This window comes from Pituophis catenifer, unplaced genomic scaffold (assembly GCF_029215685.1).
Source record: "Pituophis catenifer annectens isolate HBS135680 unplaced genomic scaffold, rPitCat1.0.hap2 SCAF_7, whole genome shotgun sequence".
Taxonomy (NCBI): domain Eukaryota; kingdom Metazoa; phylum Chordata; class Lepidosauria; order Squamata; family Colubridae; genus Pituophis; species Pituophis catenifer.
This window is the reverse complement of record NW_027256887.1, coordinates 89,919,280-89,944,377: the sequence shown is the minus strand read 5'-3', so window position 1 is coordinate 89,944,377 and position 25,098 is coordinate 89,919,280. Positions and strand designations below refer to the sequence as shown.

The 25,098-nt window shown below is 55.7% G+C and overlaps 2 protein-coding genes across 2 annotated transcripts in view; one reads left to right on the top strand and one right to left on the bottom strand.

The window, feature by feature from the left end:
- Positions 1-6,944, top strand: part of MAPK8IP2 (mitogen-activated protein kinase 8 interacting protein 2) — a 31,647-nt gene extending 24,703 nt beyond the window's left edge. Inside the window, exons 6-12 of the mRNA XM_070946958.1 lie at positions 379-454; positions 1,074-1,246; positions 3,158-3,267; positions 4,445-4,564; positions 5,332-5,402; positions 5,953-6,051; positions 6,872-6,944. Coding sequence (XP_070803059.1) covers positions 379-454; positions 1,074-1,246; positions 3,158-3,267; positions 4,445-4,564; positions 5,332-5,402; positions 5,953-6,051; positions 6,872-6,944 — 722 coding nt within the window. The remainder of the gene's footprint in view (positions 1-378; positions 455-1,073; positions 1,247-3,157; positions 3,268-4,444; positions 4,565-5,331; positions 5,403-5,952; positions 6,052-6,871) is intronic.
- A 9,844-nt stretch (positions 6,945-16,788) lies between these two features.
- Positions 16,789-25,098, bottom strand: part of SHANK3 (SH3 and multiple ankyrin repeat domains 3) — a 197,595-nt gene continuing 189,285 nt past the window's right edge. Inside the window, exon 22 of the mRNA XM_070947935.1 lies at positions 16,789-17,373. Coding sequence (XP_070804036.1) covers positions 16,830-17,373 — 544 coding nt within the window. The 3' untranslated portion in view covers positions 16,789-16,829. The remainder of the gene's footprint in view (positions 17,374-25,098) is intronic.

Sequence of the window (25,098 nt, the reverse complement as noted above, 5' to 3'; positions counted from 1 at the left end):
AGAGTCACTTAACACTTGTGACGCTAACTGAAAACCAACAATGATTCACTTCAAGCAAGGAAAGTTGTAAAACAGGGCGAAACTCCCTTAATAAATGTCTCACTTAGCAATAGAAATTCGGGCTCAATTGTGGTCATAAGTCAAGGACTGCCCGTATTTTCCTTGGTCCCCAAAACTCCAGCCTTTGCTGTCTCCTCCAGCTTATTTTGCTGGCTCAGCCAGTGCCTCCTGCTGTACCCGCGTGATGGGCATTTGTCCTCCCGGAGGTTGCTGGCTTCCCCTGCCCTGGCTGGTCCCCCCTTTGAGCAGCCAGACTCCCCACTCCCCCCCCCATTTCCTCTGATTGGGCTTCCCCAGCGATGCGTTCTCTGCCCCCAGGCACGGAGTCCTTCGGTCTGTTTTCTTGCATGGTGAACGGAGAGGAGAGAGAACAGACCCACCGAGCTGTGTTCAGGTGAGTTGTGGGAGGAGACTCACCTGGGGTGCTCCTCCTGGACTGATCCAGGGCAGGGAGTTTGGGAGGGGAGGCAGAAGCCCGGCGAAGAAGCGACGTTCAGCCCCTTGACCGCCTCCTAGGTATGACAGCAAGGCCTCAAGAGGGCCCTCTGGCCACCTGCAGGGTGTCTCTCCTCCGTATTTAGGGCCTCCAACTGCCCGCTGGGTTGGGCCGGTCTCACTTGACATCTCCTGCCAGAGGCCTTTACTCTCCACGCCAAGTGGGGTGGCGTGTCGGTGTTCAATGTCCACAGAGATTGTCACTCAACCAGGACATGGTTGTCCCAAAAGTGCTTTTTTCCAACAGGCATCCAGACTGTCTTGTGTTTTTTTCCTTGAAAACATTTCGCTTCTCATCCAAGAAGCTTCTTCAGTTCTAGCTTCAGCTAGAACTGAAGAAGCTTCTTGGATGAGAAGCGAAATGTTTTCAAGGAAAAAAACATAAGAAAGTCCGGGTGCCTGTTGGAAAAAAGCACCTTCGGGGGTGCTCGTGTTAATGGCTGTCGGCCAGGGCAGAAAAGAGCGGAGGGGGCAGGCTGGCCTCCTGAAATGCCCCCTGGGGCTGTTCTCTCTTCCAGGTTCATCCCTCGCCACGAAGACGAGCTGGAGCTGGACGTGGACGACCCAATCCTGGTGGAGCTGGAGGAGGACGACTACTGGTACCGGGGCTACAACATGCGCACGGGGGAGCGTGGCATTTTCCCGGCCTTCTATGCCCATGAGGTGGTGAGCCAGGCCAGGGACATGGCAGGTACGCCGCAGGGGACGGGGAGGGCGAAGGGGGAGAACCTGCCTCGCTTCCTCTGTAGCTGCTCCCGGTGTGCCTGGTAGCGTAGCAGCAACCCACGGACCCACAGAGTGCCCGCTGGGCCCGGTCTCTTGCTCGCTGGCTGCTGGGGCTGGGCTGAGAGGAGGAAGCACCTCGGGGGTGGGGGGTGGGGGGGTGGGGGTGGGGAGTTGCTCTTTCTGGGTGCTGAGGCTCAGAAGGGGGGACCGGGATGAGGCAGAAAGACAAGAGAGCCTTGCAGGTTGGCCATCCCTGCTCCCACCTCCATGGTGGACTTTCCAGACATACATGCCAGGGGTTAAGAGATGGGAGAGGGTCTCCTGCCTTGAGTGCTGACCACAAGGACCAGCCAGGTCCTGCTTAACAACAGCAGAAGAGAGCTGGAAGGGACCTTGGAGGTCTTCTAGTCCAACCCCCTGCTCAAGCAGGAGACCCTCCACCCTTTCAGAAAAAGGGCTGTCCAGTCTCTTCTTCAACACGCTGTGAGTGTTGGAGCCCCCACAACTCCTGGAGGCAACTTCCATTCCACTGGTTAATTGTCCTCACTGTCAGGAAGTTTCTCCCTAGTTCCAGGTTGCTTCTCTCCTTGATCAGTTTCCATCCGTTGCTTCTTGTCCGGCCTTTGGGTGTTTGGGAGAATCGGTTGACCCAGTGGTGAAATTTAAAATTTGTTACAACCGGTTCTGTGGGCGTGGCTTGGTGGGGTGGGGGTAATGTGACTGGGTGGGCGTGGCCCATTTTTTTTTTTTTACTTTTAAAACCATTTTTTCTACAACCTCTTTCAAAAGGCTCTGATGACCCCAGCTGAGTTTCTTGATTGGCAGAGGCTTTTTTTTTTTTTACTTTTAAAAGCATTTTTTCAGCTGAAGACATCGTAGAAAAAAAGCTTTTTTTTAAAAAAAAGCCTCTGACGATCATGCAGCTCAGTGGGGCATGGGGGTGGGGGGGCGCAGGGATTTTTGCTACCGGTTCTCCAAACCACCCGCCTCCATCGCTGCTGGACCGGGCGATCCGGTCTGAACTGGGAGCATTTCACCCCTGGCTCTACTTACCGTTACTACCGGCTTGCATCACGCCCGCAGTGCATATGCCCAGATCACCACGATGACATCCGGGTCAGTGGGCGGAATCTCCCGCTGGTTTTACTACCGGTTTTTGCGAACCAGTCTGAACCAGGGGCAACCCACCCCTTGTTGACCCCCTCCTCTTTGGGGCAAATACTTTGCCTCAGGTACTGGAAGGCTGCTATCATGTCCCCCTCAGCCCTTCTTTTCTCTGGACTGGCCGTGCCCGGGTCCTGCCATCTTTCTTCATGTGTTAGTCTCCAGGCCTTTCCTCGTCTTAGTTGCTCTTCTTGCACTTTTCCCAAAGTCTCAACACCTTTTCTCTAATGTGGTGACCAAAACTGGATGCTGGATTCCAGGGGTGGCCTCAGTAAGACTTTAAAAAGCGGTACTAATACTTCACGTGATTGTGATTCTATGCCTCTGTTTATGCAACCGAGGATTGTATTAGCTTTTTTGGCTGCTGCCGCTCACGGCCGGCTTGTGTTTGAATACCAGATCCGTAGTTTTGGTACTTTCAGGACCTTGTGACGTGAGATGGAAACGCAGGGCTCTGCCACGAGGACTTTGCAGCCTAAAAACGCAGCCTTGCAAAGCCAGATCGAGACTTGGGGGGTCCTGGGGGCCTCCCCATCCAGAGGTCCCTAAGGAGATGAAGGTGGTGGAAAATGGGCCCAAGAGGGGTCCTGTGGCCTCCTTCCGGACTCACCTCCCTTTTTGGCATGGTCCTCCATGGGTGGGGGGTGCCAGAGGCGGGGGACGCGTCCCTGCAGGAGGCCAGGCCAGATGTGACTCTGGGCATTCCTCCCAGGGCTGAAGCGGAACCCCTGCTGGGTGGAGCACTTCAACGTCCAGTTCCTGGGCTCGGTGGAGGTGCCCTACCATCAGGGCAACGGCATTCTGTGTGCAGCCATGCAGAAGGTGAGTCCCGTGGGGCGCTGAGGGGTCTGGGTGCCCAGGCTGCCTTAGCGGGGCTGGGCCTGCACCGCCCTAAGCGCAAGAGCCAGCAGCCTTCTTCCAGCTTCTTCAATTTTATTCCTTTCAATGGGGGTAACAGAATATGGCATTAGTGCACAAGATTCACAAAAACAGCACGTAAAATGTGTATCATTTCTATGGCAATTCAGTCATCCAGATCAGGGTTGTCCTAAAGGTTTTTTTTAAAAAAAGGCAACCGGACTTTCTTGGTTTTTTTCTTGGAAAACGTTTCGCTTCTCATTCAAGAAGCTTCTTCAGTTCTTCAGAATTGAAGAACTTCTTTAGAACGGAAGAAGCTTCTCGGGTGGGAAGTGAAATGTCTTCAAGGAAAAAAACCAAGAAAGTCCAGTTGCCTTTTGAATAAGCACCTTTGGGATTACAGTGAATTATTTTAAAAAACCCAATATGAGCGATGAATACAATTAAATGGTGTATGAGCGGTTACTGTGGCCGGATCTTTAGGTCACTTAGTCATTGGGCAGCACTGCCCTCAAGGGGACGTAGTTCTTACAGGCTTCCAGGGCACCTTCGGAGGGGCCTTCTCTCACCAGGTTTCTGGGATGTTCCCACGGTCCCCGTTGATAGGCTCAACCAACTTTTGTGTTGCCAATATTGGCAATAACCCCCATGGTTCCTATGGATCCGGCTGTCCAGCTTCTCCTTGGGAGAGCAGAGCCAGGGGGATCTTGCCCTGGACCAGGCTCCAGTTTAAACAGACCTGGCTAGAAGTCACCCCTTCCTGCCACCGGAACCTTCTCTGACTAATTGCTGTCCAGGTTTCCATGGCAGATTCCGATTGTGAGAGTCGTGGTGTGTAGAGAATGATCGGGTGGCCTCCCGTTTCTGCCAGTCCTTTTTCGGGGCTGATGGTCTCCTTCCAGCTGCCCTGGGGGAGGCCCCGGGCTGAGCCAATGCTGGAAGGAAGCCTTGCGTGATGCTTAACACGCGTGCTCCCTGCCCTGGGATGTCCGGGTACCCATCACCTGACCCGAACCCCAGGTTATTCCCGCCCAGCGAATAGGCTTAGGCCAACCTGTGTGTGAGTCCTGTGGGGAGGGGTCCTCCGTGCAGGGTCCCACTTGCCAGGGTTGGTGGAGCCCTGCTCTGCTCCTCTCTGCAGATTGCCACCACCCGGAAGCTGACCGTCCACCTGAGGCCTCCAGCCACCTGTGACCTGGAAATCAGCCTGCAGGGCATCAAACTCATTCTGACCGTCAATGAATACAGTCAGGACGAAGAGGTGAGGGTCTGCCGTGGGGAGGAGGGGAGGGGAGGGGAGGGGGCCATTGGAAAGGGAGCGGGGGCTACTTCCGAGTAGGAGCCAGCCTTGTCAGCTGCAGACTCAACTCTACCTGCCTTCCACCTGCAGAAACTCTCTGCTCACCTGCTCAGAGTCACCGCAGGCTCTGCCTTCAGCCGCTTTGGCTGGAGAGACTGGTGGGGCTCTAAGGGGTTGTGCAAACTCAGTTTGGCCACACCTAAATGTTAGTTAGCTTATTAACCATGTGAAGCCTGCTGCAGGACGGCCTGGTCCAAGGCCAGGAGGGCTTGGCAGGGAGGTTGGCGCAGCCATTGTGCTCTGACTGGTGGGAGGCTGGGCTCTTGCCCAGTTCCCTGGAGAGGAGGGTCAAACCTTTGATGGGGGGTGGCCGCCAGCTCTTTTGGCCTTCCCCACCGATGGCCTGGATTCCCCTCTCTCGGCCACCTCTTTGTCCCAGAGGTGCAATGGGCAGAGGCAGGGCTGTGCCCAGAATCTCGGGGACCATTTTGAAGCCTATGGGGCACAGCGCTGGCTGGCTCTTTTGCTGGTGGGGCCCCCAACGCCCATGCCAAGCTCCACGGATTGTGGGGGACGTAGCCTCTGAGTGGGCAAGAAGGCCAGGTCAGATGGGCAGCCCATGACAGTGACTTCGGAAAGGCCCTCCTACTCAAGGCCGGGCAGGGGCGGCTGGCATGGCTGCCTCCTCACTGCCCCTTTCCTTCCTTCCCTCCCTCCCTCCCTCCTAGTTGGAGCGCTGCAGCCATTTCTTCCAGATGAAGAATGTCTCCTTCTGCGGCTGCCATCCTCGCAATAGCTGGTGAGTGGCTCCTTCTGCAAGGGGTGCCCGCTTGGGATGGCACGGGCTGAATTGGCAGGTTCTGCCCGTGTGGAGGGAAATGCAGCAGTGGTGGGTGGCCTCTCTCTTTGCAAATGGGCCACTGGAGCCCTCTTGTGGGTCTGCTCACTCCCTGGCAGCTGCTGGCACCGGTCAGCCAAGGCTCTGTGGCGGGAAAGGCGGGCAATGGCAAAGCCACACAGAGCTGGTGCTGCTGCTGGTGCCAGGATGGGTTTGAGACTCTGGTGTCGTACGGCCTCCGACACTCTGCAGAACCAAGGAGGCAGGGTTGGCACCGGCCAGTGGGCCAGGCTCTTTTGGGCAAACATGGCTGCCTTCCTTCCTTCCTTCCTTCCTTCCTTCCTTCCTTCCTTCCTTCCTTCCTTCCTTCCTTCCTTCCTTCCTTCCTTCCTTCCTTCCCCCGGCCCCTCCCAGCTCGACAGACGTGCCCCTTGCCCCTCCCCCTTGGCAGCTGTGCGATCAGGGGCTGCTCTGCCCACTTGGCCTCACCACTGCTGGTCTTCTCCTGCAGCTATTTTGGGTTCATCACCAAGCACCCCGTCCTGAGTCGCTTCGCCTGCCACGTCTTCGTTTCGCAGGAGTCCATGCGGCCTGTGGCTGAGTGTGTCGGGTAAGTGGGCAGGGAGGCGCTGCTCCAGCAACGTCGGTGCCACCCAAGGAGGTGGAGGGTGTCCTAGCAGCAACAGGCACCCCAACTCTTCAGGGCAGAGCAACCCTTCAGGCTGGGGGGACCCGAATTGGCAAGATGGCCAAAGTGCCAGTGCCAGGTGCCCAGAGCCCCCCAGTCTCGCCCTGCCACTGGGAGAGCAGGTGGCCCAGCAGCAATTCCGCCCCTCCCTCCTTTGCTGGGGTGCTGGTGGGGTTGGGCCGGGTGAAGGCTCCTAAGGATCCAGCTGTGCCCCTCTAGAGGGGTGAAGCGGGGTCTTCTTGGGCGTGGAGAACGATCTGGCCTTCTGATTCGGATGGCACCAATTCCGTTCCTTGCACCCCAAGTCTCCTCAGCCCGTCTTTGCCCAAAGAGATGACCTCACCCAGGGAGGGGGTCTCAAGAGCAGCAGCAGCAGCCCCTCCCACGGCACCTATTGGCACAGGGGCAGCCCCACCTATCTTGGGACACTGCTGGGACTTGGTGTGAGCTAGGCACCACCCCAAGTAGTACACCTGGTGGGGGTGGAAGTGAGTGCCGTGGGAGACCCTCCGTGGCTCCTGTGGACAGGTTGTGCCAAGCTACGTGTTTCTTCTCTGGGGGGGGGAGTTTGGTCTCCTCCAAAGAAAGGTGGGATTAGGGGTCCTGAATGTGTGCATGCCTGTGGGCTCTCTCTCCCCTTTGTCTTGGGGGTTCCCAGGTAAGTGGGGGAGGGCAGGCGTGTGTGGCCTTCTCCCCCACTGAACAGGGTTACTACTAACTCAGCTCTTCCTCCTCTTTGTAGCCGCGCCTTTCAGGAATACTACCAGGAGCACCTTGAGTTTGCTTGCCCCACAGAAGACATATACCTGGAGTAGGACGTGAGCTGGAGGGCAGCCCCACCCCCTCCCCGGTTTCACGCCCCTTCAGAGAGACGGACCCAGAAGCCTGAGTCCTGCCAGGCAGCTGAGCCCACGACTTCCCTGCACGAGTGGGGCCTGGCATTGGGGGCTTTGGGGCCCAGGCTAGCCTGGTGGGCATCTTGCCCTCTCTCCCCCTTTCCCAATTCCCCACCTGCCCCCCCCCAATGTCCCAGTGTGGTCAGGGGAGCAGCCAGAGGCCAGCCTCTCAGAGGGTGCTTGGTAGGGAGGAAATGGGGGTGCGAGGGGGGCAGTAGGACCCTGAGAAGGCATAGCTTTCCTGCTTGTTTTGGGGGGGGCTTCCCAAGAACTACGGCCTTTGTATGAGGTCCCTTGTTTGGGCTGGAAGGAAGGCTGGGAGCGATGGGCCCCTCCCTCGAAAGAGCTTGCCTGGGGAAAGGGCTTCCATCTGCCAGCCTCCCTCCCTTCCTTCTTGTGGGGGAGGGCAATGCCTCCCCCATTCCCCGCTCTGCCTGGCCTCGCTGCTCTGGCTCCGTAGATCAGTTTTTCAGGAAGAGGGGCTGTATGTGTGCGCACACCTCCCCCTCATCACCTGCCTACGCCCCACCCCCACCCCCGCATATTTTCCTGCTAATTCTCACCTGCCAGGGGCAAAGCTGAGTTGGGGGGAGTGCAAGATAGACCCCCCCCGCATGCTGCATGGCAGCCGGGAACCCACAGGGTGTTTCTCCTTGGCGGAAGTGGGGAAATGGGGGACCACCTGTTCGCGGTGTGTGTGCAGAGGGCTCCTTCCTTCCCTCTGCTCCTGCTGTGGCTAGGAGGCCCCTTCTGGTGGGGGAGGGTGTGAAGAGATGAGGAAGGACTACTCCACGCATCACCATTTGCAGAGAACCCAGGAGCCCCCCCCCCGCTAGTTTTCTTTTGCTGAGCCCCCAGGGCACTGGTAGGGGGTCAGCCTGGCTGCAGGCCCCTCGGGAGTCTCCCCCCTCCCTGGCTCTCCTCTCTGCCCCCCTCCACGCCCCTGCTGTGCCTGGTGAACGCATCTGCTTGCCAGCCCGCCTGCCTGGACCCGGTCCGAGCTGAGCGTTAGTGGCCACTGCTGTCTGTTCATGTAACGATATTTATCTGTAACTTCACCCACCAGGAGCAGGGACTTGTACAAACCGGACTAGGGACCCTCCCTACTCACTGCCTTGTCATGAGTTGGACTTTCAATAAAATATATGCTTGGTGTCACCACGAGGCTGTGTGACTGTGGCGCCTGCGAGTGTCGGTGGGCATCCATGAGGTCTGGATTTGGGCATGGCCAGTCTGGAGAAAAGAAGGGTTGGGGAGGGGGGGGGACACACATGAGAGCAGCGTTCCAGTGTTTGAGGGGCTGCCACAAAGAAGAGGAGGGTCAAATGATCTTCCAAAGCACCAGAACAAGAAGCAACGGAGAGAAGCAACCTGGAACTAAGGAGCAACTTCCTAACAGGGAGGACAATCAATCAGTGGAGCAGCTTTTGCCTCCGGAGGTTGTGGGGGCTCCATCCCTGGAGGCTTTTAAGAGGGTCTCCTGCTTGAGCAGGGGGTTGGGCTAGAAGACCCCCCAGGCCCCTTCCAGCTCTCTTCCGATGGGTTGATTGGCCTGGCCTGAAAGGCAGCCGTGAGGCCAATGGCAGCTGCTGGGGTTGTAAGGGACCCCCAGCAGCCCCGTGGGAGCCCTGCGCCTGGCTTGGGGCTAAAATGGGAGCCTCACCCCAGGGCATCTTCAGGCTCTGCTTGCAGGCGGGGGGAGGGGTGGCCCCGTGGTGCACGTATACATAGCACTTCGTTTAGTGACCGTTCAGTTACAAAGGAGGCCCTGGAAAAAGTGACACGGCCCTTTCTCCTCCTCAGCTACCTTTGCAGCATCCCCAGGGTCACATGGTCCAAATCCAGAGGCTTGGCAACTGGCCTGTACTTACGACGGTTGCAGTGTCCTGGGATTACACGATCCCCTTTGGCGACCTTCTGACCAGCAAAGTCAAGGGGGGATTCACTTAACAACCATGTTGCTAACTTAACTGCAGTGATTCACTTAACAGCTGTTGGCAAGAAAGGTCGTAAAATGGGGAAAAACTCACTTAATGAGTGCCGATGGGCAACCGGTTGTTGAGCAGACTAGCGCTGGCTCCCCACAGCCCTCATTTATGGGTGCCTTTAAACGGGTACCTGTGCAGGGCAAGGTCTGGACACCTGGACAGGGAGGCCTCATCCGATGACGGTCAGACCCGCCCTCTTCAGCTCCATCAATTGCAAGGGAGGGAGGGGGGGAAGCATTGGGGGCAGCAAGATGTGGGCCTGAGAAGGGGAAGATAAGCAGCAGAGGGGGTGGCATGACAAGAACCACAGGTGCCAAACCGGAATGAGCCAGCCTCCAAGGACACGCGGCCCGGGAACCGAATGCAAAACCAGAGTGAGAGATGCCAAACGCCTGAGCTGTTCCCAAGGCATCGAAAGAGCATCCCACTGGACACCGATGGCCTGGTCCAAAGGGGAAGGGCCAGGGACAGGGGGGAAAGGGTAACCTTTGCCTGGGAATAGTCAGATCTAGCTTCACTTTCACTGCAACCACTTAACTTTAGTCCAAGTGCCTCTCGCTTCAAACAAATGGGAGTCGAGGGTCGTTCTTTCCTCAATGTCTAAGCTGGGGCAGGGCTGACGATGAGTGCAACTGGGACCAGAATTTCCACTGTTAAGCAAGGCAGTCACACTCACGTTTATTTTCCTTTTTTTGGCCACAATTGTTTAACGCTGCAATTGTTAAGTGAATCCAGCTTCCCCCGTTGCCTTTGTTGGTTGGAAGCTGGCTGGATCATGTGACCCTGGGACACTGCAACAACCGTAAATACACGTTGGTTTGCCAAGCACCTGAATTTTGATCATGTGGAGATGCTGCAATGGTCATAAGTGCGAGGACCAGTTATAAGTTATTTTTTTCACTGCTTTTGTAACTTTGAACAGTCACTTATCAAATAGATGTTCAAGCGAGGACTATCTGTACTGTCCTAGCATTGAATCCCACTTGTCAGAACTTACTGCCGGTCTGCCAAGAATCCCGGGGGTGGGAGGCTGGAAGGGAGGGAGAAGGCCTGGGGGAAACTGACACTGAACTGTGAGAACTTACACGTCTGCAAGGAGAAGAATGCTACCACGTAGAGTGACTGTTTCAAAAACATCTCTTTTACACTTGATTGGACAAGGAGAGACAAACAATGGGAAGAGACCAAGGGAGGAAAGTTTAACTGGCAAAAATCTGGCGTGAACTCTTCAGTTTTACGCTACTGTAATCCACTTCTTGTAAACTATACCTTTCTCAACAAATGGAGTTAAGGATCGTTTTTACTTAGAAGCCCAAGCTGAGGCAGGTCTGACACCACCTCTCAATAGCAGCAATAACCAAACAACAGTCCAGTGATTTCTTATAAATTTATTACATAATAATAATAATAATAATAGTAATAATAATAATAATATAAGAAACATAGATCTCTGTGTGTGGGGGGGGCGTTATCACAACATCGGGTCAGGAGGTGAGTGAGTCAAGCCTCCCTTACTCTGCAGAAGACGGACTTCCTCAGGAAATCGGTATAAAATAAGGGGTGACGTCAAACTGACCCTGTCAATTAATAAACCTTCAGCCAAACCAAGGGGGGCAGCAGCAGGGGGGGCATGGGAAGGGGACAGGTGGGGGTTGGGGTGAGGCCGTGGGCATTTTGTCCTGGGACGCAGAGCTGGGAGCTCTGCTTGTTTCTGGCCCCACCAGGCAGCAGCTGCAGGAGCTCCTGGCCCTTCAGAGGCGGCTGGGGGGGAGGGGCGCAGGGGTCCCTGCTTGTTTCCAAAGCCCAGAGAGGTGAATGGGCATCTCGGGGGGGGCGGGGAATTAAAGGACCACATCAAGACCCCAACGGAAAGCCAGCAACCTTAAGAAAATCTCAAAGCAAAACCTCCTGACCCAACTTTATCCAGAGGTAACAAAAGTCACTGAGGAGTCATGAGAAAAATCACAGTCTGTCTGGGGCAGCTGAGGCTCACACCTGGTGGAGGGGGGGGGTCTCAGGAGGACTCCCCCCCCAGGAGCCCCGCCAGCCTTCTCTGGGATGGCTTTGGGAATGGAGGAAGAGGTTTGCTGTGAGGTCCTTGAGGATGGGTGGAGGGTGGAGGGTGCAATCCGAACCAGGGACGGGCAAGCTGGGGCATGCAAGCAACATGCTTCGCTCCAGCTGGGGAGGTGCCAAGGCCAGGGACGCCGACGGGGCACAAGCGGGTCCTTCTTGCCAAGCAGCCAGTTTAAGCGCGACAGGAGAGGAGGGCAGCCACGGCCAAGCCTCTTGTGGCAGCTGGGGAAGCGAAGGCAGAAGCAGATGAGGGAGCTTGCTAAGCAGGACGGGACTCGCACTGGGGTCCGGGGTGCTGCAGGGGAGGAGTTGAGCGTTTTCACAAAGGGTGAGCCTGCAGCCGGCTGGACAGGCAGCCAAGGCCGTCTTCCCTGCTGTCTCCCCTTCCAGGTGAACCTTGTGGTGGTGGTGGGGGGGGGGGCGTCCCCTTGCAAAGCTGAAAGCCGAACCATGAGGAAGAGGTTGCGGTGGCTTTTCTGTGGACAGCTGCGGCTGCCTTTGGTGACTGGAAGGTGCCCTCAAGAGTGGCTGCTTCTCCTCTGGAGAGGGGCAGCGGGGCCCTTTCCCTGCTCTGCCCAGCTCGTTCTTTGAGTGGGTATTTAGGGGTCAAGGTACCGGATCAAAGGAGTGACCTTTCCTGCCTCTTGCTGGGGTGTGTGTGTGTGTGTGGGGGGGGGGGGGGGGCTTTGGGCAGCTTCCCCTTCAGGGCAGTGACTGGGAAGGTCCCTGGCTGATGCAGACCCCGACCCAGCAGTGAGACGTCCACTGGGGCTATTTCTGTTGTTTTGGAAAAGGTGGAAGGGGCTGTGTGTGTGGAAGGCATTCTGGCACAAGAGTCCATCAGCCGTTTCGCTGCAGGCCTCTCTTCCCTATCCTGGTGCCCTCTGAGCATGTTGGGATTCCCACCCGCTCTCTGCATGCCAGCTGGGAGCCCTTGGGGTCTGGCCCCCCAGGCCACGGTGGCCACTGGGATGGCGCAATCCACGCTCAGCCACATTGTGCCTCGATCTCCCTGGCGTGGCCCTCCTGGCTGTGTGGATCCTGCTTTGCGGAGGCTCCCCCGCACGGCTGGGCTGTGGGCTCTGCTGCCTTTGTAGGGGAAACGGACCCCCCCATCCTCTTGGTTTGGGAACAGATCCATCCAGGGCTTCCCCAACGGGGGGCTGAATTTGCTCCATGGGCCAAAGGGGGAACCAACCCCAGTCAGCACAGCCTGTTCTACGCCAAGCACGGAAGAGCCCCTGTCTAAAAGAAGGGAGGCTTCTGAAGAGGGGAGGGGCAGGGGCTGCGGTTCCCTCTGCACACAACCCTCCAACACCCCGGGATCCCTTGAGGTTACTGCACCGTCCACGGCCTCCCAGCCGTTACGGGGAGGGATTTGAGAACAGTAGGGCTTGAGCTTTATTTGGGGGGGGGCGGCCTTGGGGCTCAGAAGGAAGGGGGCTGCTTGGGCGGTTCCTTGCCAGAGCTGCCGCTTGAGGTCTCCTCCCGCTCCAGCCCAGACAAGGGGGCCGAGGGGGCGCTTGAGCATCAGGGCTGGGCCGAGCTTCGCGTTCCCTTGCGCGATGCCTGCCGTCGGGACTTAGCCGTGGTGGCCCCGCTCCGGTCAGCCGAGGCTCCGGGGGGCGTCACGCAGTGTTTGCCAACACAGGTACGGCTGCAGCTGCTTAGCGGGATGCGCTGGCCTCCTTGATTGGCAGGAGAGAGAGCAAAAGCCTCTCCTGCGACCCTCGAGGGGAGGGGGCGTCCAGCTTTCCCGGTCCCGAAGGGAACTTCCTGCAGACGAGGGGAGGGAAGTCTGGGGAGGGGTCTGCAGTCTTCGGGCCTCCAAGGGGAGGAGGCCGGGCAGGCGGCCGGGCAGACGCGTCTCCTCTGGTCCCAGAAACAGCTGCGAAAGGGACGGAGACACCGGCTCCACGGCACGTGGAGCGGAGAAAGCGCCTGCCGCGCGTGGGTGCGTACCTTAGCCAGTCTGATGAACTTCCCTGGCCGTGGGGGGGAGGGGCGGCGCCCTCGCTCGCAACCCAAAGCTTGTGCCAACACAAAAGAGCGATTGTGGGCAGCTCCAGAAAAATTGGGGCGGGGGAAGGTTATATGTTTACTTGGGCCTCTGAGACCCCGAAAGATGAAGGCTAGAGCCCCCCCTCTGGAGAAGGCGGGGTCTCCTTCTGAACACTCCAGAAGCCTTTCGAAATCCAGGTGGGGTCCGGTGGACGCCTTGGATCTTGCCTGGCTGGGGCAGCGAAATGGAAGCAGCCTCTGACCCCTTCTTTGGCCTCTGCTTTGCAGGGACTAGACCCCCAGCACAGGAGGGAGGAGAAGCCGTTTGCTGGGTTGGGCCCACGGAGTTTCCAGGCGCCCTAAGAGAGTCTTGGGGGTCAATCACAAACCTTTGGGGGCTCATGAAGTCTGGAGACACCCCAGAACAAAGGCCCCAGGGGGCCCCTTTCCAAGGCCGGGGGGGGGGGTTTCCTGGCCCAATTAGTAAAAATGGGATAAAAGGATTAGAGGTGACATGATGATAGCAGCCTTCCGGTATTTGAGGGGCTGCCCCAGAGAAGAGGGGCTCCACCTATTCTCCAAAGCACCAGAAGGCGGGACAAGAAGCAACAGGTGGAAGACCATTCAGGAGAGAGACAGCCCAGAAGGAAGAATTTCCAGACAGGGAGGACAATTAAGGACTTTCCCTTCAGAAGTTGTGGGTGCTCCACCGCGGGGGGGGGGGGGGGCGTTTCAAGAAGAGATGAGACAACCATTTGTCTGAAATGATACGGGGGGGGGGCTCCTGCTTGAGCAAGGGGTTGGACTAGAAGACTTCAGAGGAAGCTGCCCCCCCCCAGCACACTAGCTGGGGATGATGGGAACTGCAGCCTGACGCGGTTGGAGAGCACCAGATGTGGGACGGGCCCAGCGTTTGCTGACATTTAAAACTCTTATCACACAACTTGTGCGCGACTGGCCCGAAACAAGGTTTTCATGTGGATGGGGAAAATGTCCAGGCTTTGCTAGGTGTCCCTGGGATGTTGGGGCTTCTTAAACGTTTGGAATTGGAACACAGCTGCTTTCCTTCCTCCTCCTGTGACTGGGAGATTTAAAATTTGGTAGTGCCACCATGGTGGGTGTCTGTTCAGGGACGGGGAGGGGATAGACCTGGCCCCCTCCTCCCACTCTTCCCTAAGGGGGGTCAATTCGGGGGTGGGGAAGGATTGCAGAAAGGCCTGGTAGGTTCTGGGGTTGTAGGTCAATGGATGGGGGGGGGGCTGTCGTGGCAAGCATTCCTGGCAGATGCCAAGACCCACTGAGCTCCTTCCAGGAAGGAGAGAGCAGCCCACCCCCAGCTAAGCTGGCTCCCTGCCTGGCCCTCCTGGAGCCTTCAAGACCATGCGCTCGCCAGCCCTTCTACAGAGCCTTTAGCAGAAAGCAGGTTTCTGTTGGCGATTGGTAAAAATGGGGGGGGGGGAATCTGGGGATCTATGAGGGTCAGTGAGGGCCCTTCCCTCTAGCACCAGAAGATCTAACGACCCTGCAAAGGAACTGGCTGGGCTGCCCTAGACGGAGGCTCCTGGTTTGGCCTGTCTCTTTCCCCCAACCTGCTCCAGGGTCCCAGGTGTGAGACTCCTCTGGGTCTGGGGAGGAAAAAGAGGGCGGTGGGCTCCTTCCAAGCACAGCCACGCAGCTGGCTCAGCCTCCCTCGCACCGCACCAAGGTGGAAGCTCCCTGCCGTGGTGTGGCTGGCCAGTCCCTTCTAGGCCGGGCAGTGTGGTAGGAAAACAGCCACTCTCTTCTGGGGTAGCCAAAGAGATCAGGAAGGCTCCGGTAGCACCTTTGCACTCATTCTTATTTTTAAGATTACACCTTGAAAATAAAAATGGGCTCATCTTAAAAGGTGCCGCTGGGTCTCCTCTGATTTTAGGCCAGGCCTGTAGGGAGGGAACATTCCCCCCAGAGGAGCCCCAGGTGCAGAAGGGTAGGGGTGCAGGGAGGCCACTTGTGACGGGGGGGGGGGCATTTCTTTGGCCTCTTAAAGAAAAGGGGATGGACCAACCACAGGGGGGATCCGAGACCAGCCCCAGCTGGGAGCCCCTCAGGACTGCCCTTCCTTCCACAGGGCCTGGGCTCTGCAAAGGGTTGGGGAGCCCCGCCCTCTGTGGGTATTTTGGGTGCAGCCGCTCTGCGGTTCGGGCTCCCTGGCTTCAAGAGGGGGAGAGGGAAGGCGAAAGACTTGGGTTCTTCCCCACTTGCTCCTCTCTGTTCTTCCCCAGGAAAGCAGGGGAAGGGGCTTGCACAAGGGAAAGACAGGTGTGTGTGTGTGTGTGTAAGGAGGGGAAGCAGCTACTCCAGTCAGGGCTTGTCCAGCAAGAATGGAAGACTTCACACGGGTCCCCAGAAGCCAGTGCAATGTTGCCTTTTTTTTGTTCCTACCCCCAATCTTTAAAATTGAGCACATCTAAAAGGAACCTTAAAAAGATTCTCTTCCCCCCCTCACATTCATTCAGTCACTAAAAACTCCCACAAGCATTGCAGGAAGGAGCCCCCAGGCCCCCCCTCTCCCCCCCAGCAAAGATAGAGCTTCAGTCAACCGTTAACTAAACAAGGTGGCTATAGATATAGATATATAGATATTTGTTCTTTTTTTTTCCTTTTCAAATATATAGCTGATTAAAAAGATGCAAAAATGAGTGACTAGGACAGAGAGGGGGGTGGGTTCCTGCTGTTGGGCATCCTCTCCTTGGGATCACCAAACCTACAGAAATGCAGAGAGATTAAGAGACCCCCTTCAACGTGTCCCGCACCCCCAAAGCCAAACGAGGCCTCCCCCCTCCCCACCAGGGCTGGCCAAGCAGCAGCTGCCGGATCCGCCCTTCGCCTCTCTTTGCGCCCCAAGCATGCTTCGATCCATGCGACATCAGCCCTGCTTGCGTGCCAGGGCATGGCAACAGTCCTCCAGGCGGCAGTGCCCGCTCTCCATGGGGGTGCCTCTCCTGGTCTTCTCCTCTTCCTGGCCCTGCTGGGTCCTTGCGGGGCAGGGCCAGGGCCAGGGTCAGGGCCCGGGGCTGCGGGTGGGGTAGGAACTGGGGTGGATGGGGCCCCTCCTGAGCGGTGTTCCCACTTCTGCCCCTTGACCTCTCTTAGGAGCTCCTGCTGACCTTCACAGGGAGAATTCCTCCAGCAGCAGTCGCTTGGGTGCCAGCCAGCCTCCCTGCGGCCAATGCACTGAGCCTCTTCCCCAAAAACCCTCACTGGCCAGTTAGCATCTGGTCTTCCGAAGGCCGAATGCAACGCAAGCAGCCACAGCACCACAACGTACGAATACTGTTAAGGCCCGGCTGGAGCCTTGCAACCCCAGCGCAAGGACCCCCTTCCCCTCTTAACACCTTGTCCCTCTGGCCTCCCCTTGGGACCCATGCTACGTGGGCAGGACACGCTGCCAAGGTGTTCTCCAAGAGGGGAGCGCCTCTCCTTCCCCAGAACCGCCTGTCCAGCAGTGACTCTCTTGGGGAGGGGGTGAGCTTCCATGGCCCATGCCTATACCCGAGGAAGGGAGTCTGCACCAGGGTGCCCGGAGAGCTGTGGGGTGGGAGGGAGAGGAGGTGCCTGCCCACCCCCCGTCTTTCAGTGCAGCAGTCCGAGCAGGACAGGAAGAGCATCCGGTGGGCTCCTGTCTACTGGCCTAGCAGGAACGGCCCCGCCTGCCCTGAGTGACACGGCCCCGGGAGAGGAGCCCGGGCTGCCGGGATGGTCAGCTGTCTGCCAGCTGCTTCAGTGCCCGTTCAATGTTCATGCGGTGCCCCACCCGCGTCACCCCCAGCTCCACAAAGTCCTCCTTGGTCAGGGCGGGCAGGTGGGTGCCCTCAATTTCATTGTCCTCAAATTTGTCTCGATGCTCCACCAGGTTAATGCTCTCCAGCCAGTCCCCCACGTCGTATTTGTTCCAAAGCTGGAGGGGTTTCTGCATGAAGGGCCGTGGGGGGTGGAGGGAATGCAGGGGGGGCCCCGGGGAAGGGGAGGGGGAAGGGGAGCGACTCCGGGCACTGACGCTGCGCACCACGAAGCGTACCTCCTTGGGTTCGTGTGGGATGGAAAGGCTGGAAGATTTGAGGATGGTGGGCGGGGTGAGCCCGTAGGGCCGGACGGTGCTCAGGGGGTCTGTCCTATCCAGGGCAGGCTTTACCGGACTGGGAGTGCGGCGGGTCACAGGGTAGCGGCTGCCAGGACGCACGGTGTAGGTGGTGCCAGAGCTGCGCTGGGAAATGGTGCTTAGTTCTCCTAAACTACTGAAAAGTCTGTGAAGACAGAGACACAGAAAGAGAGAGAGAGAGAGGGAGAGAGGGAGAAGCAGTGGTGAGAGAGGTGCCCAGACACAAAACAGGTGCACACACACACACACACACACACACACACACACTCCCCACACAACCAGCAAGGCCAGATTCTGCAGAACCCTCAGGGAAGAACCCCTGCCACCCCCGTGAGCAATTCTGCAGGGGTCCTTCTGTGCAGGCTTTCTCTCCCAGACACACTGAGGTTGATTGGGTGCCTGACCCTACCCAGGAATCGACCCCCCCTCCAGCTTTCCAACGCTAACATTAGTCTCCTAAGCCCCCTAAAGTCCTTAATTCCTGTGGTCCACCACCTGTCCCTGCAGCAGAGGTGGGGATCTGGGGGGAGCAGGATCTCTGGGCAGGGAGAAATCCACCCTGGGGAGTGCCAGGAGTATTTGTCTGAAATGGGAGAGGGTTTCCTGCTTGAGCTAGAAAACCTCCACGGTCCCTTCCAACTCTGTGATTCTGTGAGGACTCTCTGGTTCAGCTTCAGGGGCCACGTCCCCCATGTGCCAGAATTTGCTTGCCTAGGAGGGAGGGAGGAGTGGCTAGCTTCCTGCTGGTGTTTGTCATCACCCCTGGAAGCCCCCCCCCCGGACTCTGGGAAACCAACTGAAGTTTTGCTCCGAATAGACCAAGGGGAAGCTCTCTGAGCCATGGGGATAGCCAGCCTTTCTGAGAGAAGGAATTGTGTTACTCAGTGTCTGGGCCAGGCTCTCCAAACTTGGCAACTTTAAGACTTGTGGACTTCAAGTCCCAAAATTCCCCAGCCAACCGTGCTGGTGTAGATTATTTCCCGGGACAAAACAAAAAGGGACTGAAAGCTTGTTTGTTCTTTTTTTGCTAACATGTGGTGGAACCTGTAGCTGAAAAGCTGGTGAGAGTGGAATTAAGAGTGTCTCTAGCTTGGAATCCCTGCAGAGGCAAACGAGATCTGACCCCTCCCCCCAATCCCTGGAGGGCTTATCCGGTGGTTCTCGAGAGCGTAAATAAGTCTGGCAAGAGTGCAAGAATAGGTGAGAAGCAGTAGAGACCCTACTCAGATCAGTTCAGGTGCCGTTCTGGTTCCTTCCGCCTGAAAAGTGTGGCACTCGGAGTGGAACGGTTCAGCCCAAAAGCGAGTACCTCTTTTCTGAGCCTCCCCTTTTCCAATGTTGTGAGCACATGGGATGAGCAAGGGATCGAGTTGTGTTTGGCCTGCTGCTTTTGCTGACCAGGGAGATGCCATCCTTCTGGACCTCCCTCTCAACCAGGAAGCCTCTGCTCATCGCCTGCACTGGAAGATCCCTTTTCTTCCTGGCCACCAGGAACCCGTTAAGAACCAACGTCTCCAGCGCATAAGGGGGAAAGATTAGGGATCTGTCCCATTTATGGGGACGGAGGGCTGAAAGGCAGAGGGGCAGGCAGGACTTGGTCAGCTGGGACTGCTTCGAGGCAGGGGGAGAACAATTAACCAGTGGAATGGCCTTGCCTCCAGAAATTGTGGGCGCTCCATCACTGGAGGTTTTTAAGAAGAGTCTGGACAGTCACTTGTCTGAAAGGGTATAGGGCGGGGTTGGACTAGAAGACCTCCAAGGTCCCATTCTGAATTGAATGTTTGAATTCTGTGAGTTGACGTAGAAAAGGCCTAGTGGTTGGGAATTCCTCTGGTGCTGTCCTGTCCCTGGTCAGAAGGCGGCACTAAGGGTGGGTGGGAACTGCCTAAGAAGACGCGTACGAAAGGGTTGAGCCGGTGGGAGGACGTCCACCTGGCTCTGGAATCCTCTCTTACACATGAGCAGCAACAGAAGAAGAAATAGGAGCCAAGGAGGCCCTTGAACCTTAGGATCCTTGAGTGTGGATGAATGATCTGGGCTGGAGCCTTAGGAAGACAGCAGAATTGTGTCCCTGCTGTCTGGCAAGATGTTTACAAAAATGTCTTGAACTTGTTCCTTTGCTCGGTTCGCCTGCCTTGGACACTGGCGTCTGTTCCTGTGCAGGAAGGATGCAAGATGGAGAGACCAGCAGCAGCTTCTAAGAAATGGCTTCTTGTCCTTGCAATGAAACCAAGCTCTTCACAAGACCAGCTTGCCTCTCGATCAACAAGTGACCTTCAGACATGATGACGGCTTCCAGTTTTCCAAATTTATAAACGGCGACAGTCATAGAGGAGAGGTGTCATGGCCACTGGTCTTTAAACGCTTGATGCGTGGACTTGGGAGACATGAGGACGAGTTGCTACCAAGACAACAGTCAGATAAAAGAAACCCGAGTCTGGGGCTGACCTGTAACCAGAAAAAGCATCTCAGACAAGACTCTCCTTAATTCTCAGGAAGAAAGCAGGGATGCATGTTCATAATTGAAAGGTTCTGTCACTATAACCTTAGAATAAAGGTAATATTAACTTTCATAATTTGGTTTCTTACTTTGGTCTGCCTTGAACTCCCTAACAGCTGCTGGAATAGGACAATGTGGCCTTCCAGGATGGGAGCCCCTGAGATGCCTCTGGTTTGACATGGCATGACACTGTCTAATGGCCAGGGATTTTCTGTCTGCCACCTGGCTGGCTGCATCTTATCTGACTCTCCAGGTTCCACAAGACAGAAGACTGGGCTGGGATGAGGCCCCAAGGACCAAGCCTTCTGCCCCATCCCTTTCCTGCTGCAAGCAGACGCTGGAGGTGGCGCAGCCGTGTCCACCAGCCAAAAAACAAGAGTGTGTTACATAGGGAAATCTTCAGCACCAACGGCCTTCCGAGTGTTTTCATGATCTTCAAATGAATTAGTTCACTGTCATCAATAATGGAGAGACAACTGTGCCCCCTTGTGATAGATTACGTGGGACCCATCTCTGCTTCACAGACTTTGCATTAAAATATTTGTGCATTTGCCTGGGAAGCCTTCGGACTTGGCTTGGCTTGCGATGGACTGCAGTGTGTGGCTTGGAGCTGAGTGTGTCCATTTCTTGCAAAAGCTTTCTTCAGTCCGTGCTTGGGCCTTTTGTTCGTAAGGGCTGGGAGCCACGGCATAAGACTGACCACCTTTTGAAGGCTGCTGTGCAGAATTACCCATTCTTGGTTGGCCAGGAAGAGACGCTCTTGGCCCACGTGGTGGCAAAGGCCATTCCCAAGAACCACAGAAAACCCCTGCTAATTGTGGCAAAGTCTGAGCTTTGGCTAATCAACTTAAAGCAACAGCAGTCAAGTAAAATGAAGAGAAGCCCAAATTTAAAACCCTCTGCATGCCAGTAGTGTTGGGGAACTAATGTCCTACAAGGGCTCCTTCCAACCTGCTCACTCCCAAATAATCCTTGGGTTGGCCTTAGCAGTGACGGTGGGGGCTTGGCAGAATTCTTCCCCAGGATCACAAACTTCCCGACAGCTTTATAATGTGGGAAAATCACAGCGATCTGGAAGGAAGGAGCCAAATGAAAGGCGGATCTTCCCCATAAGTCAAGCAGCTGTCTGTGACCTCACCCACCAACTGACCCTCACAGCGGGACCAGTCGGTCACGTGACCAACAGACCACCTAAGACCTATAAAAGCAGAAGAGAATTGAAATAAGACACTTCAACCGAAGTTCCGCTGACGAACGTTATCCAAGCCGGGTGAGGAAACCTTCGGAAATGAAACAAGCTCGGAGAACAAACCACCCCCAATAATAGTTGTCTGTTTTGAAGGCTTCTCTCTCCATTGATGGTGAGACGATGAGAAAGAAGGCTCCGGCACAAGACAGCTTTTTAATACAGGACAGATGGAGAATTTAGGAACATCTCCTTGAGCTGAATGTAGAACCCTCAAAGGACTTTTCAGTTGAGAAAGGATCTTCTCCCTGTGTCCAAAACTGATAAACATGGAATGGAAAGTGTAATCCTCAATTCGCTTTTCTTTTACCAAAGTCTTTTCAGCTGGCTTTTTCTAGAGAAAATGAGCACACTCTAGCAAAAATAGGCAATTTTAAATTCAATTTAAAATACTAAAGAGTAATTTGCTTCACATTCCCACGCAGACAAAAAAACTTGAGAATCCAAAATGTGATGTTGCTTTAAACATTTTCCACACGTCCTTGGAACAAAAATGGATATTCTGTTGTAGGAGCAAGAAGGGACTCAGCAGTTTTTTTAAAAAAGGGATTCTGCTGAATCCCGAACTGCATTTCTTCTCAGGGACTAAGGACAACAACAAGGAGGCAAAGTGGAGGCTGCTTCGGTGGCTGAAGATCCCATGTGGGTAACGGAGTCTTTTAGAAGATGCTGAGCTCTCAAGAGATTCAGAACATAATGAGGGTAGGAGAAATACCTTCAGTCACAATGTGGGCCGTGTTTTACAAAGACACCAGGTATTATGGCTGCCAGGAACTCCAATGCCTGCTCTAAATTGTTCGAGAAAAATGTAGGTTTTTCCCCTCAAGGTTTTCAAGAAAAGATTTGACAACCACTTGTCCAAGATGATACAAGCTGTCCTGCCATGAGCAAGGGGCTGGATTGGAAGACTCCCCCTCAAGGTCCCTTCCAGGCTTAGGATTCTACATGAAAATGTCCAGACCTGTCCGATTGTGGCCATCCTACCTCATCTTCACACTCAATGGCCTCCAGCTAAGCCATTATGTGAGTGTGGTGGTACTTTGAGCATCTCCCTTGACTCTTTTTCTCAAGACCAAAACTTTTTCTCATCACGCAAGAAGATGAAAGCAGCAGCACATGAGAAGGTACGGCCAAAGCTGAGGCCAAGCCCAGGTCCACTCCAAGGTGGAGACAAAACATTCTTCCAGGATCACAGGAGTAGATGGAGCTGATACAGGACAAAGCTCATGTTCATCTTGGGTGGGGTTCCATCTAGGAGGGCTCAGCCAGCCGTGTGGTGGCGGCTCATAGGCTGAGTGAGGATCTTTGATGAATGGGCCCACCTGAGGACCTGGATGGAAAACTGTCATGAACATCTGGGCATGAAGGTTGGGTCCACCCTGCTGATAACATGCAGCAAGACCCTCCATCAGCCCGACCTGTCAAGGAAGCAGAAGCTCACGGGCTTCCGGGGGCCGCAGGCTGCCTAGATTGTGGATGATGATGAAGAGTCTCTCAGATGAGGACATCAGGGAGAGCATCACAGTCACCCAAGGCAGTGGGATTACCCTGACGGGGAAGAGGCCTCCTGGGATCAGGGGTCTTGGGGTTCTTCCTTGGTGAGAGAACAGTGATGGGTCTTGCATGGGGCTGCAGAATCCTCAGTGGCCCAACCCCACCCCCTTGTGGGGACTTGCCACCCCTCCCCAAAAATGCTTTGGACCTCAGCTTCTGAAGGAAAGGCAGTGCCCCCTTTCCTGTCGTCCTAGCTGGGCCCATCTTTACGCTGGAGGACGGGCCTGTTCCTACCAGTGGGGCCTGCAGGCAGGGTGACCCCCTGTTGCTTCTGGAAGCCAGTCATGCCAGCCGAGTAGCCCCGGCTTCACCTGACCCCACTTGGCATCCGGTTGCAGACGGGCACTTCCTCCTGGGATTCCGGGGCACAGAACATCACCAGACAGATATCGACATGCTGGGGAGGGATGCAGCCACACAGCCTTGCAGGCCCTGCCCTCCCCCTCCCGGCAGCCCCCAGCCAGCCCACGGCACACACAGCAAGCAGCAGCAGGAGCAGGAACTGAGGAACGGACAGAAGACTGACATGGGGTTGCTATGAGATGAGAACATGCTCACTTACACAGCTCGCCCACCCTCCTGAGGCCTGAGGCGGTGCTAGACAGAGCAGCCGAGACATGCAGATGGGAGAGCAGGAAGAGAGGCAATGAGAAAGATGTTAGCATCCGTCCAAGGCACCGGGAACCACACTGAGAAGAAGGAACAGACTTGGTCACAAGCTCCTCGGGGCCCCTGCTACTCCCAGAAGCCCCTCCTGCTGGCTGGGGACGGGGGAAGGAGAAGGGTGGAGGTGCTGGGCTGACCTCAGGCTCAAGAGGGCCGAAGTCAATGTTCACAACCACAGATGTTCAACAGCCAAAGCCTGACATGAAGCAATTCTGAAGCTCCAGGCGGAGGGGAGGGGAGGGGCTGGGCCGCGGAGCAGAGAGAGAGAGAGAGAGAGAAGGAAGGAGAATGGGCTTTCTGGAGAGCAGGTCCAAAGGAGAGCAGTGCGCCCTACTTCCCTGTGGTTCCATTCCCAAGAATGTGCAAATCAGGCAAGACGGCTGATCCAGCCTTGCCACGTTGGTGGTTGGAGCCAGGGAACCTGTGTGCCCATGAGAGGCAGCCTCTTTGAGGAAAACTGGGATGCCTCTGAAAAGACCCCCTTGGATCCATTCGGAGCTCTCCACTGCTGACCGGGAATTCCAGCCTAAAGAGCTTTTGTATAATTTTGGGCTCTACAGAATGCAGTGAGAAATCTCCGAGTGATTTGCTACAATCATCTGGGTGATATAGAAATGCTGTAAATAATAAATATGCGTTTCTGAGGGCAGCCAGTGATGAGAAATGCAAACAGGAAAAAAATCACAGAGCAGGGGGGGGAGATGCTCAGGGGTCTACTCTGCAGGGTTTTCTTCTTCCCGATCCTTCCGGGGGTCCTCTTCTAAGCCTCCTCTCCTCCCCAAGCCCTCTGGGCCAACTGCCCCAAAGGTCCTTGATCTCCTGCCAACTGCTTGCACACCTGGCAATCCTCCTGAGCGGACTAGCTCCAGAAAGTCATTTGCCTCCCAAACTAATCCAGGTGGAAGTCCACAAGAAAACCCTCCACTCCATGTGCTCTTCGTGAAATCCGAGCCCCAGCCTGGACACTGGCCTCCCTCGGTCATGGCCAGCTGTGAAGACAAGAGGACCAGGCAGGCAGATGAAGGTAAATATATGGGTCCCAGGATAACGTTGCACGATCCAATTTGAGTCAGTCACTGGGACCAGACGTTTATTCCTTCAAGCTTTTGAGCTTGTGCTGGAGCCCATCCTCAGAGAACTTCTCTCTACGTGAGAGAGAGAGAGAGAGCGCATACGGATATGTGCTTCGGGCTATTCCATGAATCGTATTTATGCGGTGCCTTCCTATTGGTTGATTGGTGTGATGGCAGACGATTGGCTATTGTTTCCTTGTGCCCACCCTCCTTGCCCTCAGTTCCTAAGTACCTGATAAGCTGATGGTAAATCAGCATTCCTGTTGACTGCCAAGGGGCCCAGTTCCCAGGCTTCAATGTTTTCTCTGGCTATTTTTGTCCCTGATCAGCCAACAATCTTAGTAGCTGCAAAATTGAATACACATCCTTGTTCGTTGCAATGTGAGGTTACCAATGAGCTTGGATTTCCTCATCTAACTGCTCGCTCTTTACCTGAGGGTAGGCTCCAGCACGAGCCCAAAAGCTTGGAAGCGTAAATCTTTGGTGCCAGTGACCGGCTCAGATTGGCTTCATGTATGCTTTAGGTCTGAGTCTGCCATAACTGCACAGCTCCACCTTGTCCGAGAGGAAGGAAGAACAGCCAGCTGCCAGGGCCACCTACTCTTTCTCTTCATAACAACCCCTTGGCAGCACCAAAACAATCACTGCCTACTGTGGCGTTTTGTCTCTGGATTCAGAGGGAACTTGTCTCTTGTTGGCTGCCCTTGGCTTCTTTCTTCCTGACCCAGCACACAGGGAGGAGAATGAAGGCATTTCTGCTCAGTTGCTGGGGAGGAGGAAAAATCCATGTGATGATTTTTCTCTCGGGTGCCACCTTAGAGCAAGGGCAGA